The following is a 17017-nucleotide window of genomic DNA, read 5'->3' as shown; positions in this document are numbered from 1 at the left end:
TTTGATTGCTAAACTATTTATTTATGTTGCATATTGAATAATTGGATAAGTCATAGGGCATATAATAGGTTTCTAGAAAAAAAAAAGCGGGACACTCATTTTTTGCTACCTCTTTTTCTTCAATCCTGTGCCTAGCCAATTCTACTCCACTCCGTTGTCTTCTTACTCTCGCCCTAGCCATCTTAATTCTGGCCCCTGTCTGTGTTAATCTGTCCTGTCCTGAGTTCCCAGTGCCCGACCTTTGGCTTTCTTTTAGTACTGTGTGAGCTCCCATCAGCCTTGAATAATTTAGCCTGCCTGCCACCTGCTCTTTTTTGAGTGTGCTTTCTATTTCTGTACTTTACCTCAAATTACCTAAACGTGCCAGCCTATATATCTTTGCTTGAAATCCTGGTTTCCCTTACTCTATCTTGTGTCCCATGCAGTGCATTGTTTATGCTAACAAATCATACTCTGCATTCTACAACACAATCCGAAATCCAAGATTAAAATATAGACCTGTCTTTTTACCAAAACCTTTTAATACTAGCAGACTTATGTAATATATCATTTTGGAAGACCAACAGTTGTGGTGGAGAGAATTTAACACATGTCCATTTTAGGAATGGTAAATACTGCTAATCAGGAAAATTGAATGCAAATATATTACAAGACAAGAAGAGAATAGATCAAATAAAACTTTTATTAGGGATTCTTACATTGAATACACCAAATTAGACTACTAATTAATAAAATCATTCAGTCAAACTTTGCTAGATATATGTATATGTGTACTGTATATGGAGTATTACTCACTAGTTTATATTCCATTTATTAAAACGACGATAGGGTCCCACCTACTGTATCCGAGGGGTCCTGGGCTGTACATAATATATTGAGTATAAGAGATGGAGTCACTGAGATAGCCCAAGCCAGGAATGTACACATTGAGATCCAGGTCTGCAATCCATCCATGCACCAAATCACCGTTCTGTAACTGTGGTGCTTGTGATTTAACATTACAGATGCAGAGCAGCAACATGCTACATATATATTACCAATATTACACTTTACAGTTATATAATCATTTATATGATAGTTTGCAGCCATTATATCCACCGCAAATACAATTTCAGCACACTGCTTTGACAGATAGTAAAAGGCTCAGAGTAAGATCTTTATTTGTAAATGCACATTACACCTCTCAATTAATTCATTTACTTGGATACTGTGACTAAATCTTTTGCAACAACATAGAACTATTGCAGAGACTGCATTAATGAGCAAACTATTTAAGTAAGACCTTGTTTCTGAACACAATATAGATCTGATTGGCTTATCCCCAAAAGTTATTTACTTTTAGTATTTACTTACTTATTTTTTATATAACAAGATTTTAAACATTGCATTTAAAAGGAACAGACATGCCTAGATTTACTTTAATAGTATTTTAGGCTAGAATATTGAAGCCCTCCCATTTTTTCTCGTAGTAATGCTGTGGAAACACTATGCTTTGTGCCGTATCCCTTTCTTTTGTCATGTGCAAGCACAATAACACAGAAGGGTTCCTTATTGAAAGCGATGAATGCATGCTTTAGTGACCATAGTGTAGTGTGCCCAGACGTGGAAATACCCACCAGTCATGAATGATTGATGTTAAGAGGCAGCTACCAAGCAGAATTCACAAAACTGTTCAGTATGAAGAGAAAAAGACAGCGATCAATGAAGCAAAAGGCTTACCCCCACCTCAAAATGCAATGTGATTGCTTCTTAAATTGCTTATACAAGCACAAATACAATTTCTGTGCTAATGAGATATATAGTTGATTAAGAAATTTGATCAATACAACAGTAATATAGCTAAGATGTTTTAACTAGCCATCATATCATTTTGTTAAAAATAGATATTTTTATAAAAGCATTCTAACAAGTTTCAGCATCAAACTCGCAGATAAAGCATAATCTTTCACTGCTGGTTTGGCCATCAGAGGATTCTGTTATTTCTTCCTATTAATAAATCTGGATTGAAATACTAATCATTTTAGCAGATGATATTCATAACTGTTCCATCTGCCATCTATCTTGTGTTCAAACAGCCTTGTCTGCTTATGTAAATACCATAGGGGCTACATGCCCACCACCTAAAAAATCCAGTATTTTGAGGATTAACACTGTTTGGTTTTTGGGGGGGGGGGGCTATTGTTTTAATCTGCTGGCATATTCGCAAATCTGATTTCACTTTAATGAACTAGGAGCATTAGTATATGCTCCTAGCATATAGTACGCGGACAATTTTGCATCACACCAATGTACTAAGCATCCATGACTGTTCTGTATAACGCTCCACATAATAGTAGTGTTTAAAATGCACAGAACAGTAACTGGTCTAACAAGCAGCTCCATCTGTGGTTAACATCTGCTCTCAAGTCGTTGTAACTCACCCAGCAAAGCAGTATAATGGGATTGACTTAATAAAGTCTCACTCACAAGGCACACTTGGAGAAAACATGGGGGGGGGGGGGGTTTGGTTGTGACGCTTCTGTCTCTTCTCCATGGAATTAGGTCCAAATGCATTAGGCATCATACCCATCAACATAAGAGTGAACCGGCTCACTTGACTGCTGTATCGAAAATAATGTCCACAAGAGTTATAAAATGTAAATCTTCATAAAATTCTAAGTATACATGGAGATTAGTTTCTGGCATGTTCTGCCTGAACATCTTAATCACAAACTCTCTTCTCCATTCCTTGTATCATTTGGTTTTCACCTAGATGTATCAACACTTCTGTATATATGTTTATGCTGAAACCTTAGTGAATACAGCTTTTGTCTTTAGACACTCTAATCTGCTTTACGGTAATGGGATTAAGACCCTTGGCTTGTTCTAATAATATTTCATTTCCAATAGACTGTTGTCGGTGTGACCATGTCTGCAACAAATAGCCACCTAAGCCACATAATAGTAGACATTTACTTAACACAAGGATAACTTTTCTTATGTGCTAATTTCTAACTGTATATTAATCTATAAATTAATACTTAACGTTAGGAAACATAACTTTACACTTTATTTTGTGCATACTGATCGGCTTTAAAATGTGATACATTAAATGTGTAGATCTAAACTTAATATGATTTTGTTTGCTGTCAAATATTCACGCTGTAACCAAAGTGTCTATAGTGAATAATGTGATGGTTTGTATTTTTTATACAATATAAAATATCATTCTGCAACAGAATGATTTTATGGTACAAAAAATGCTTCCATTTTTCCCCATTTCCAAAGTAGTAAAATTAAGAACATTAAAACATATTGTAGGGAGGCTTAGGTGTATATGCACATTGCAGTCTCAGACTATTCTATTGTACTTAATTTGCTATACCTATACAAAAAACCCAGAAATAATAATAATAATAATAATAATGGTTTTAATGAACATGGCTGACCTGTCTAAAATAAAATTCACAGGGGGAGAGTCTAGACAAGGACCACAAAAAATGCTACAGTGATAGCCAATAGGATCATATGCACTTAAGTGATTCAATGGAGTCAGTAGAAAAATCATATATTTTGTTTGTCTAACTAAATTAATTATTACTTAGGTGCTTTAACACGCATCGCATGTGCAGCGTCTAAATACAATAAAATAACCCTTTCATTGCCAGCTAAAACTTAATTTATATTTTGCACATGCATATAATTTAATAATTTAACTCTGGTTGTCTTGTTAAGTATTCCCTTAATCAAAAACTTTTTTTATTGCACACTTTACTACAAATGTATTTATGTAAATTACAAGACTGCTTTCATCAATAGGGATTGACAGACCGTCTACCTAACCCTACAAAAGGTTATTTTGACAAAGTAAAAAAAAAAAAAAAAGGTTTTAAATTCCATGCTAACCCAGACCCACATAAAATTCAAAATATGAAATTGAAGACCACTAGGCACCACTACTTGCATTCACATCATATTAAGCAATGTATTCTTATTTGTCTTAATACACCTTTTCATTACTTATCCAGATGTCCTTTGCAGTTATACATTTATGTTATAATAATATGAGCAAAAAAAATAGACCAACGACTTCCAGTAGATATGCTTTAGCAAAATCCAAATAAATCACAATACATTTTTGTTTGCCTTCTTCTGGATTTAAATTACAATGGTATTATGTGATATTAATATTGCTATTAATTCACATTTTTGCATTAAACTACATGGACATCATTTACACATGTACTATTCACATATGTATGCCAGACAGCAGTTACATGAATGTGATGATAATGTGTTTGATTGTGTTTGATTTTAAGTGTATATGTATAGGATGGATTTGTCTTTTATGTTTCATTTAAAGGGTATCTGGACCCATACTAATGGCCAGTTTAACTTAATTGAACTTCATTGTTCAATTAATTTTATCTGACTTGGCTGCCCAGAGATTTGCTTTGTTGTTGTGGTTGACAATCATGTTTGTTGTGAGGAAATTCTGAACGTTGCTTGCTAATCATATACATAAGGTTAAGCGATTATAGCATGTTACTCTACTATGTTACCCATTGGTGGTAAGTAACAGTTTAGTCATTGAATCAACCCCATAGGTCCTTAGTCTAAGTCTAAATGTTTGTTATATTGACCTGATCATTTTATGTACTATCATTTTTATATGATTTTGTTCTTGATGTAGGTTAATGTTTTTTGCAGGCCATATATGTCCATTGGGACCTTAAGAGATCAGGTCATTTATCCAGACTCAATGGATGACATGCATGAAAAAAGCTATCAGGACCGTGACCTGGAACGCATACTTGATATTGTACACCTTAATCACATAGTTCAAAGAGAAGGAGGTATGTGCCTACTAACATCATACAATGTTTTCTTTAAAGTGAGGCTGTGACTGTATAATTTACTTGTCAGGTTAATCAGAACAATCTAATAACATTGAAAAAATAATAACCAGAGAAAATTCATTAAAGTGAAGAGGAAAAAAATCAAAATGTTGTAGCCTGTATATAAAAAGGCTTCAAGCGGACTCTATGCAATCAGTGACAGTGAATACAAATGTAAAACCATCAATTAAAGATAAGATTATTAAGTAAAATTATTGTTAAAAGTTATGTAGTTATAAAAAGCTTTGATATCTGTGATAGGGTAGACATTCTCTGAAGGAAAAAGCAAACTGACACACAATTTAGGTACGTTAGAAAAATGGATAAAACTGGTAATTGTGGTTTGATACTATTAGGTTATAAACATCAAATGGAGCACAGTACATTTCTACTCGTGTATCACCTGACAGCACTGACCATGAGATATATACACCCTCCACCATGTAGAACAGGAACATACCTATGAAAACTTGCCCCTTCCTTTACCAACAGGGAAATGGAGCAATAGCTCCATGGTCCCATGCTGTAGTAAACGTATCTGATTTGTAGTAACCTGAGCTGCTCCACTGATATCTTGAACTGTGCTGCCTGTGAGTTCCTTTCGGGGACTGTCAGGCTCTGCAGCAGGTATGTATATTACCTGATTAATTCAGTGCAGAGCCAGCGCCTATCTCCTAGTGTCCATCTGCACACCAATTGTAAGGGTGGGAGAATTTTAGATCCCAGAGTATTTTCAGGTTGCCTGTTCAGCCTCCATCTTCTTTCCTTGCTTTGTAACCCTCCCTTTCCTTTCCTTCCATGTTAAATGGGCTTGTGTGCACATTCATGGGCTGCACAGGAGCTTGTACCCGGCTAATGAGTGGACGGCAGGACCCAGACAGCAAAGAAGTGCTTTGAAGTGAAATGGCTGATTGCAACTTGAGGCCTGTTTAGACAAGCTTAAGCCTAAGCATACAACATATATTTTGCCGGTTAAACAGATATGAATGAGAAAGTCTCGACAAGGAGTTATTTCACTTGCCACCAGTCCTGGCTAATGGCACAACAGAGTAGCAGTTTGTTGACTTCACATGCACAGTGCCTATTTTACTTTGAAAGATGGTTGGAACACAATGACAATGCCTTACATTAGATGGGACAATATCTTAGAACTCAACGCCAATGCTTAATATGAACAGGGCGTAATCAGTGATGTATTTTCGCCTAGGGCTGTAGGTCCAGAGGGTTGGCAGTGCCCTTTGCTGCCAAACTGGGGGTCAGATCAACCTCTTGGGTGATCAGTTCCCTGGTATCCTGCTGCTCAATGAGCCAGTTACTGGGGAGATCTTTGATCTCCCCTACTGGCCCAGTTCCACCATGGACGCCATGCCAATTCAGCACTGCTTTCATAGACTGCGTTAGAAGGTGCTGTGCTCCTCTAAGACATGGTGCACCGGCATATGAAGTCATATCTCGGCACTCTGTGTCTTAAAGAAACGGTGCATCTTTTAATGCAGCGCAGAACCAGGGGAGGAGGGGGTGGCTGGAGGCAGGGCCGGCCTTAGGGGTGTGCGACCGCACAGGGCGCCATGGTAGCAGGGGCGCCTGCCCGGGACTTAAATTAAAACATCGGGTTTTTTTGTTTGCTTTTTTTTAAACTTTATTTAACATCATGTTAAATAAAGTTAAAAAAACCCAAAACGATGCTTTAATCTAAGTCCCGGGCAGGGGCGCCGAGCGGTTGCTCGTGAAGTTCTCAGCAACCGCTCGACGCCCCTCACTCTCCGTGACTCCGTCGCGGTGCCGGCATCTCATGTTGAGCACCGGGCTATTCCGGCGCTCAACATGAAATGCCGGCACCGCAGCAGAGCGAGAAGACGGATGCCTCCCGCTCTCACCGCAGGACTCCGGCAACAAGGTAAGTGTAGGGTGTAGTTTGAAGGGGCAGAGGGGGGGTGTAGTTTGAAGGGGCAGAGGGGGGGGTGTAGTTTGAAGGGGCAGAGGGGGGTGTAGTTTGAAGGGGCAGAGGGGGGGTGTAGTTTGAAGGGGCAGAGGGGGGGGGTGTAGTTTGAAGGGGCAGAGGGGGGGGGTGTAGTTTGAAGGGGCAGAGGGGAGGTGTAGTTTGAGGGGGGGTAGTTGGGCGCCAGAGGAGTAGTCCGCACAGGGCGCCACAACGCCTAAGGCCGGCTCTGGCTGGAGGCGCTGTCCTAGGTCAGACCTAGAGCAGCACAGATAACTGGGTGTGATGTAATGACGGAATGTAGAGGAATCTGCAATAAATTTTTTTTATTTTATTTTATATGTATATGTTTTATTCATGCTGAAAAGTAGTTGAGTGTAAGAAAAGAGGGGTACTTTTTGTGCTCCAGGGTCCCAAGCTCCTTAATATGGCCCTGGCTGGAGGATACACAGGGAAAACTATCAGAATAGACTATTTACTCTGAAATCCTTTTGCCAAACTTCTGTATACCTTCTTGGCCTTCCTAGAGCCCGCAGATGACACAAACAGAAAACAAAAAATGAGACTTCTGAAGTAGCAGTCCTGTTCAGATAACATGAAGCACCCATCAATCTGATGTGATGTTTTCTCAGGCTAAACCAAATTGAAGAAATATCCCTCCTACAGGAATTTTGGTGTCAGAGTGGTTGCCCAGACAGGCTGGTCTCCCTTAGCACAGCCTCTGGCAGAGTGTGCCCTCGAACTGTAGGGTTTTCTCTGTAGGATCTAGAAAATGTGTAAGTCTTGTTTTTTGAAGGCACGAAAGGAATACATTTTGGATGCTGGGCAACCAAATGATGTCTCCAAAAGTGCACCAAACAAGTCCTTATGCTGAAAAGGTTATCCCACAGAGATGGTTCTTAAAACCTGCATCATCTCAGGGCTTAAGCCAGAAGGTTCTATATGCTACTATTGTGAGGGCAGATGTTTTGGCCATCATATAAATTACCTAAATAGCTGAATTGCAAAGAAATGCTACTGCAGTTCTGATATCTGTCAAGTATCTGCCAATATCCTCAGTAATGGGTCTCAAGGTCACACCCTCCACAGCCTTCTGAAGCAAGATATTTACTAACCACAGAGGCAGCAGCTATTCTAGGTCAGAAGGCAGCCACTGCTGACTCAAAGGCCCTCCTGATGGCTCCCTCAGCAATGTGCTACATCTTCCAAAGGGATAGTAGATTTCCTGGTGGCCTTCACTACTGTAGAATCCTCTCTGGGCAGTTTTAAAAAGTTGAATAGGATTAACAGACCTTGGTCTTGGGTTTACGCCAAGGCTTTTTAACAAATCACAAAAACAATGTAAATATCCCAATGTAAAAAATGGTCTCAAATTTGAATACATGAGACTTGCTGAAAGGTAACATAGTAACATAGTTCATAAGGTTGAAAAAAGACCAAAGTCCATCAAGTTCAACCTATATACATATTGTGTCCCTACTGTGTTGATCCAGAGGAAGGCAAAAAAAAACCCTTATGAAGCAGATGCCAATTGCCCCATACCAGGGGGAAAATTCCTTCCCGACTCCAAATATGGCAATCAGAATAAATCCCTGGATCAACGTTCTGTCCCTATTAATCTAATATCCATAACTTGTAATATTATTGCTTTCAAGAAACACGTCCAGGCTCCTTTTGAACTCTTTTATTGAGTTTGCCATAACCACTTCCTCTGGCAGAGAGTTCCATAATCTCACCGCTCTTACTGTAAAGAACCCCCGTCTGTGCTGGTGTAGAAACCTTCTTTCCTCCAACCGTAGAGGATGTCCCCTTGTTATAGATACAGTCCTGGGTATAAATAGGTCCTGGGAGTGATCTCTGTACTGTCCCCTTATATATTTATACATAGTTATTAAATCCCCCCTAAGCCGTCTTTTTTCCAAACTAAATAACCCTAATTCTGATAATCTTTCTGGGTACTGTAGTCCTCCCATTCCCCTTATTACTCTGGTTGCCCGTCTTTGAACCCTCTCCAGCTCCACTATATCTTTCTTGTACACTGGTGCCCAGTACTGTACACAGTATTCCATGTGTGGTCTGACTAGTGACTTGTACAGTGGTAGAATTATTTCCTTGTCGTGGGCATCTATGCCCCTTTTGATGCACCCCATGATTTTATTTGCCTTAGCAGCAGCTGCCTGACACTGGTCGCTACAGGTAAATTTACTGTTAACTAAAACTCCTAAGTCCTTTTCCATGTCAGTCGTCCCCAGTGTTTTCCCATTTAATACATATTCCCAGCCTGGATTTTTCTTCCCCATGTGCATAACCTTACATTTATCTGTGTTGAACCTCATCTGCCACATCCCAGCCCAAGCCTCCAACCTATGCAGATCCATTTGTAATCGTGCACTGTCCTCTATTGTGTTAACCACGTTACAGAGCTTAGTATCGTCTGCAAAGATTGATACTTTACTATACAATCCCTCTACAAGGTCATTAATAAATATATTAAAAAGAATAGGACCCAAAACTGACCCCTGTGGTACCCCACTAGCAACAGTAACCCACTCAGAGTATGTACCATTAATAACCACCCTCTGTTTCCTATCACTGAGCCAGTTACTTACCCACATACACACATTCTCCCCCAGCCCAAGCATTCTCATTTTATGTACCAGCCTTTTATGTGGCACCGTATCAAATGCTTTGGAAAAATTAAGATATACGACATCCAGCGATTCACCCCGATCCAGTCTTGAGCTCACCTCCTCATAAAAGCTGATCAGGTTAGTTTGACAGGACCGATCCCTTGTAAACCCATGCTGATATGGAGTCATACACTTATTTTCATTGAGATACTCCAAAATAGCATCTCTTAGGAAACCCTCAAACAGTTTACACACAACAGAAGTTAAACTAACAGGCCTATAATTCCCCGGGTCACTTTTTGTCCCCTTTTTGAATATTGGCACAACATTTGCTATGTGCCAGTCCTGGGGAACAGACCCTGTCACTATAGAGTCCTTGAATATTAGAAATAGGGGTCTGTCTATTACATTACTTAACTCCCTTAGAACGCGGGGGTGAATGCCATCTGGACCTGGTGATTTGTCTATTTTGATTTTTTTTAGGCGGCACTGCACTTCTTCCTGGGTTAGACAGGCGACATGTACTGGGGCAGTTATCTCATCCTGCTGTATATTACCTGGCATTTCATTTTCCTCTGTGAATACAGCAGAGAAGAATATATTTAATAGATTAGCTTTTTCCTGATCCCCGTCTATAACTTCTCCCTCATTACTTTTTAAGGGGCCAACGCTTTCATTTTTAACCTTTTTACTATTTATATAGTTAAAGAACATTTTGGGGTTTGTCTTACTCTCTTTGGCAATGAGTCTTTCTGTCTCCACTTTTGCTGCTTTTATCTGATTTTTACATATTTTATTTTTTTCCCGATAGCTTTTTAGTGCTTCCTCACTGCCTTCCTGTTTTAGTAGCTTAAATGCCTTTTTTTGCCATTTATTACCCCCTTTACATTTTTATTTATCCACATTGGTTTTCTCTTGTTCCTGACTCTTTTATACCCATACGGTATGTACCTTTCACAGTGAGAATTTAAGATATCCTTAAAAATCTCCCATTGAGTGTCTGTACTCTTGTTTTTGAGGACATTTTCCCAATTTACAGTGTTAAGGGCTTCTCTTAGTTGATCAAACTTTGCCTTCCTAAAGTTCATGGTTCTTGTGGCTCCTCTAAGAGTTCCCTTATTGAAGGACAAGTTATAATGTATCATATTGTGATCACTATTTCCTAGATGCCCCCTGACCTGCACATTAGTTACTCTGTCAGGTCTGTTGGTTAATATTAAGTCCAGTAGGGCGCCCCCTCTGGTCGGGTCCTGTACCATTTGGGACAGATAATTATCCTTACTTATAGTCAGAAACCGGTTTCCTTTATGAGATTCACAGGTCTCTGTTTCCCAGTTTATGTCGGGATAGTTAAAGTCCCCCATAATAACCACCTCATTGTTATTTGCTGCCTTGTTTATTTGCTTTAATAATTGATCTTCTGCTGCTTCCATTATATTTGGTGGCTTATAGCAAACCCCGATCAGTATTTTATTATTTTTCTTTCCATATATTTCTACCCATAATGACTCCACATTATCATTTCCCTCACATATATTCTCCCGCAGTGTGGCCTTTAGGCTGGACTTTACATAAAGGCAAACTCCTCCCCCTTTTCCTTTTTTTCGATCCTTCCTGAATAGACTATAACCCTGTATGTTAACCGCCCAGTCATAGCTATCATCCAACCATGTCTCTGTTATACCCACTATGTCATAGTTTTCTTCAGACATTATTAACTCCAGTTCGTCAGTTTTATTGGTCAGACTTCTGGCATTAGTAAGCATACAATTTAGAGGTGTATGGTTTTTTTCCCTATGAAGCCTATCCCTATTGACTATTCTAACCCCTCCCTCCGCTCCACCCCCAGGTACATTGAAAAAGGTGAAAAAGCGTATGGACATACTAGGGGTTAAAAAAGTGGAGGATTTTGACATTGATGGGATTTACACAAGGCTGTTCTAGACATAGGTGCAATAAATACCGTAAACCCAAAACATTTATATTGTGTATATTGAAGTATACGGTTTTCAAGCAATGCAGATATGTTGGGTATGTTAAGATTAGCATTAGTCCCTCTCACTTTACATATATAGTTTTGTAGTGACTATGGTTTACCATAAACTTTTCCAATATTAATACTGGGCCTCCTCTAGATTTGAGAGCTTATCCCAGGGGCCTATGCATATAATTTGCACAGTGCCTGTGCACATCTATACACAACACACAATGTTTTAGTTTATACATTTTATACTACCCCTACACATCTGAATAGCTGATTGGTTGAAGGGAGAATATAGAGTGGCAGAAACAAATGTACCTGATTTTTTATGCATGCAATGAGAAGAAAGGAATTGGTTAAGTTAGGTGGGCATGTAATAGGATAATGAAAATAGAAGTGGTAAAGCCAGTGGAATAGCTAGTATTAAGTAGGGAAGTAGCAGAAAAACAAACCGTCATTAATTAAGGATAAATGTGTTTCCCTTGTGGCAGACAGGACAGCATCAGATATCTGTCCAGTAGCAGTAACCAATGCTCAATATTCATTATATTGAGCATAACCAATAACCAATAACCAATATTCATTATAGAAAAGTCAGTTGACGTCCATTTAAGGTGTTATCAGCTCACTATAAAGACTGATTTTATTTCAAATGTTGCATTTATGTGCTATGCTTCCAGGATGGGATGCAATTATGGACTGGAAAGATGTTCTGTCAGGAGGCGAAAAGCAGCGGATGGGTATGGCACGCATGTTTTATCATAGGTAGGCATATTATGTTTGAATTTAAGAGCTGTGTATAGCTATAAAATGTTATGCTTAAGGTTGCTGGGGATGGTTTCAGTTCACACTGAATTTGAAATGGTAACATTGAATGACAGCTTTTTCTGGTAGTTGACATCCTTAATGTTTTCTTTTATTGTTTTTATATCCAAAAAGGCCACAATATGCGTTGCTAGATGAATGCACAAGCGCAGTGAGTATCGATGTGGAAGGAAAAATATTTCAAGCTGCCAAAAATGCTGGGATTAGTCTTCTTTCGATAACGCACCGACCATCACTATGGTAATAGTCATTTTTGACAAATGTAGAATCATAATAATTGTGGAGGCTCTAGGACAATCAAGGGTGCTTAAAAATACACACTGGTTAGGTAACATTATAAATTGGATTGGTGGCCAAAGAAGCTGGTCACCCTCAGCTTCTTATGTGTTTTATATATTTATTTTATATAAATGTTCCTTTAAAGGTCAAGAAAGCTTCAATAAATTCCACTAGTTTCTTTGTTATCTGCATAGTGTTTCTTTGCGGAGTACTCTGCAGACCTTCTGGACTCTACCCATTACGTTAGACCACCTGGAACGCTAGTATGCCACAGATAACTTCTGGTGGGGTTCAGTACACCAGGGGAGAAGTCAATGGAAGCATATTAGATCATAATGCCAACCCCCTTTGGCACTGTTACAAAAGCATAAGTACATCCAGTCTTGCTGCCTGCATTAGTCTGGCAAAATGATTGAGAGAAAAATAGCATTGAATGAAGCAAACAAAGTTGCCTGATGAAGGTACCTTTGAGCTAACGGTGTCTAATTATTGTGGTTGATACAGGCATTCCGCAATACAATAGTCATCCATTATTTAGAAGAAAATCAAATTAAGTTGTCTGTGGTTTTTAAAAGTCTTTTTTAAATGTGTATCCAGGAAGTATCACACGCACTTGCTACAGTTTGATGGAGAAGGAGGCTGGCGCTTTGAAGAACTGGATACTGCCACACGTCTCTCTTTAAGTGAAGAAAAGCAAAGACTGGAATCACAGCTAGCTGGGATTCCTAAAATGCAGCAGCGCTTAAATGAACTGTGTAAAATCCTAGGAGAAGATTCAGTGCTTAAAACGATCCATGACGATGAGTAAATTATTTTAATGTGTCAATGACCGTTCCATTTTATTTAAATAACAAAGTAATCAGCTCAGAGATTAGGATGTGCTAATGAACACACTGCATGAAGGAGTTGATAAATGCGATCTGGTTTGCAATATATAAAAACAGAATAATGTTACTAATGTTAACATTTGTTACTGCATCAAAGGATTTAATATCTATACTGGAAAATGACCCTCCATGATAATATTGATATACAAACTGTTCATATGTTATTTCATAGTGAATTCCAATGTGTACCAAACAGGGGTTCGAAGAAGCTTTTTCATAGCCTGTGATTTAGGACATTCACTATTTAAGTTTTTATATTTAAGTTATATTTGGGATTTAAGAAAAAAAAATAGGGATTAGATTTAATATTATTAAATATTATTACTCTTTCTAGCTGCGAGATACCTGTTTTTTTAATCATTGCATTGGATTATAAAATATTTAAATTCCAGAATTATAGAGATGATGGCTTGGGTATGATTCAATTGCCCATCTAAACCATAACCATAAGTTATGGTTGAAAAGGCATCAGTTGTGATTTAACATGCTGACTTAACACTAAATAACAAATACAATGCATGTGCAAAAAGTGTATCAGTTACAGATTAACCCTTTCAATGCCAACAAGTGGACTACAGCCTAACAAAGAAGCCATTACGCTACTCCTGTGCTAAATTATACACAAATTACACCACCACATTCACGGCCATTTCTGTGAAGTTAGCTAAACATTTTCACTTTCATTCCAATATTCAAATATCAGCAGACATAAAACCATCCACACTATGGGCTGTACCAAATGGGCTGTAATGAACTTCTGCTGTGGCAACAATGGGCACCAATGTCACTTTGATGTTTCCTTTGATCTTATTAGAAGCGCAGTGGTAGGTATGCGGAAACCATGCTCATTGGGCTGTAATTACAAGATTTGCATGTTTGTAAATACATTTGAGCAGTTGGAGAATGTTTTTTTGGCATCTGCACCACGGAAGCTGAATTACCTTCTCATGAGTAAGTTTTTAGTGAGTTCTTGTTTTCTGCAGTCTAGATTTTAGACATGTCGTCAAATTAAGTGTAAAATCATGCTGTAAGACAAAAAGATGCACACTAAAGATATGGTCACAGATGATAAAAGTATACTGAATGATGCTGAGCTACATATTCAGAATATTTATAGCAAAATTTGGAGGCTTGCAGCAGCATGTATAAAGTTATTGCCTATACACTACAACATGGCCAATCAAGATTAAAAAAGTAAAGTGAGCAGCCCATGTTAAATCTGAATGCCATAAAAGTACATTTCCATTGCATGGAAAGAATTGATACTCAAATATAAACATAGAGACTCTTGGAAATTATATAACTTTAATTTAGAAAGATGTTTTTAATCTGTTTGAATGGAAAGAGAGCCCCTGAGATGAAGACTTAATAATTGTTTATTGTAATGTTTGCACTGTGTCAATGCTGAATCCAAACCATTTAATGTAAATCATCTGCTCAAGCTAAAATTAAGTAAAATGATGTATTCCCCAAAGCACACCACAGTAGCACATGTTGTTTACCAAACGTGTTCCAAAAAATGTTTTCTAACTACCGGCACGGAAACTATAATCAGGAATGTGACTTTTCTGCAAACCGTGCGCTTGTTTCAAATGTCCTAGATTGTATTAATCAATAATGTTAAGAATGCATTTTTTAACAATGATATGAATGAATGCTAAATAAAAACTTGAACCAATTGCCCAGCACAAACTTTTCTGTTTTGAAAGTGTCATTTTTCTCCAAGTACCAGGACTAAATTTTAGCACGGAAATCTAAATAGTTTATATTCTGGCTCTTTTAACCCTATACATGCCACTTTTTGATATATATATATATACCTTTACTCCTTTACGTAAGTTAAATACTTTGGCAATAAACTGATTAATCAATCACATAAGTAAATGATGACGAGAACCACTCTCACCATTCCTTATCCTTACCTGTTTTATTAAACTGGACGTTTGGCAGCGTAATAATCATCTGACGTTGACAAGACAGTTCTCAATCTGTAGGCAGATAGCAAAAACAACAACAAAAAAAGACAATAGTGGACAAGGCTAGACTCAGAGGCAACTTTTTAAAATCTACATTAATTTATTTTCATATGCAACAGTTCCTTTAAGGCCTAGGAGCAGAGTGAATGCATATTTATGATCTCTTTCTGATTTCTTGATAGACTTGTCTTTTTTCAACTTAAATTACCGTACGTTGCTACGATTGTCATTAATGATATTAGCTACTGTGAACATGAGACTACATTGTGTGTTCTTGCGTTTGCATGGAAACATGACTACAAATCAAGTGCTAGAATATGTATGGACATACACTGTAATAGCACCAAGGCATACATCCCAACAAATGAAATAACCTACTTACATTTTCAGTGTGTGGTTAAAGGCATAGCTAGTGGGAAGAGCTTTACCCAGACTTTGTACTTGACTTTGCAATTTATTTGTACCGAGTAAGATATTTAGAGGAGAAACATGAATTATTTTTACACAATTTATAAACATTCTCTGCTGTGTAAATACATTATTGTGAATTTTCATGCTGGCTCACTATGATACATTCATGCACAGTAAATATTCTGAGCTGCAAGAAAAAGAGGGACATCAGAGGAGGAGAGGATGGATTTGAGTCCTAAAGAGGGAGACTTGAGGTTTTCCAAGGCAGTAGACTGCAAATGGAAAATAACAATTTATTTCAAGCAATTTATTTCAAGCATCATGGCTGTATTTACGAAGACTGGAGTTCTGACACATACACTCAGGGTAAGCGGTATCTTTATACTAACGCTAAATCTTTCTGTGAACTCCAGTCATGTCTAGCAATCAAGTCTGAGGATGACAGGGGTTTATAGCTCTATAGCAGCTGAAAAAGAACCAGTTGGCTGCCCAATGAATAAACTCTGAAATAGCCAATATTTGCTTATTTACCCAGAACTGTAATTGCATGGCTAGTCCTACAAAGTACTGCATCTCTGGCATAGCAGGTCATGGAGCAAATAGGTTGTGCTCTTTACCTACTATGACCTGGATATACCACATGCTAGATTTGGGTACTACACTACTGGGTTACATTACAGGCATTTATTAAGTATTTTAAAAATGGTTTTCTCACCACTCAATCTGATCTAAGCCTTAGCATCTAAAGATCCGGAATAAGATCAAGGTTAAGCACAGACTGGTCATATCAATTTCAGTTGTGTTTCTAAATCCGCCTGCACCAAGTCTGCATTTTCTATTTATACCTCACCTTTTATCATGCTGGAGTTTATTTCCAAGGGCAGCGAATGTATCACTAAGGAGGACGGGAGGTATTTATGATTAGGTTCAGTTCCCTGTAGCTATACTTTTTATAGTTTGTGTATATAAACTATACATAAAAATTGAGCTGTGTTTAAATTATCACTTGAAATAAAGTGACAGTACTGGGCACTAGGTGGCGCTAAATCACAATATAGTACGTTGGCACACTGAAGAAAAGTTACATATTTCCGTTGTGGATGTGTTTTATTGTTGGTTTTTTTTGAGAAAACACCCCCCAAAAAACCTTTTTTTGGATTGTGTCAGATTTTATCGTGTGACTCCTTTACATGCACAAATTCACTTTGCAGT

The 17017-nt window shown here is 38.0% G+C and overlaps 1 protein-coding gene across 1 annotated transcript in view; it reads left to right on the top strand.

Moving 5' to 3' along the window:
• The window catches only part of LOC149302872 (ATP-binding cassette sub-family D member 2-like), a 31486-nt gene extending 18147 nt beyond the window's left edge, over nt 1–13339 (top strand). Inside the window, exons 7-10 of the mRNA XM_089482067.1 lie at nt 4690–4835; nt 12108–12192; nt 12367–12492; nt 13129–13339. Of these exons, the coding sequence (XP_089338193.1) occupies nt 4690–4835; nt 12108–12192; nt 12367–12492; nt 13129–13339 (568 nt within the window). The remainder of the gene's footprint in view (nt 1–4689; nt 4836–12107; nt 12193–12366; nt 12493–13128) is intronic.
• The last annotated feature ends 3678 nt before the right edge of the window (nt 13340–17017 follow it).

Source organism: Sceloporus occidentalis, unplaced genomic scaffold, assembly GCF_023333645.1.
Source record: "Sceloporus occidentalis isolate IW3139 unplaced genomic scaffold, rSceOcc1.0.p SCAF_17, whole genome shotgun sequence".
Taxonomy (NCBI): domain Eukaryota; kingdom Metazoa; phylum Chordata; class Lepidosauria; order Squamata; family Phrynosomatidae; genus Sceloporus; species Sceloporus occidentalis.
The sequence above is the reverse complement of the archived record's forward strand: the minus strand, read 5'-3'. Positions and strand labels throughout refer to the sequence as shown.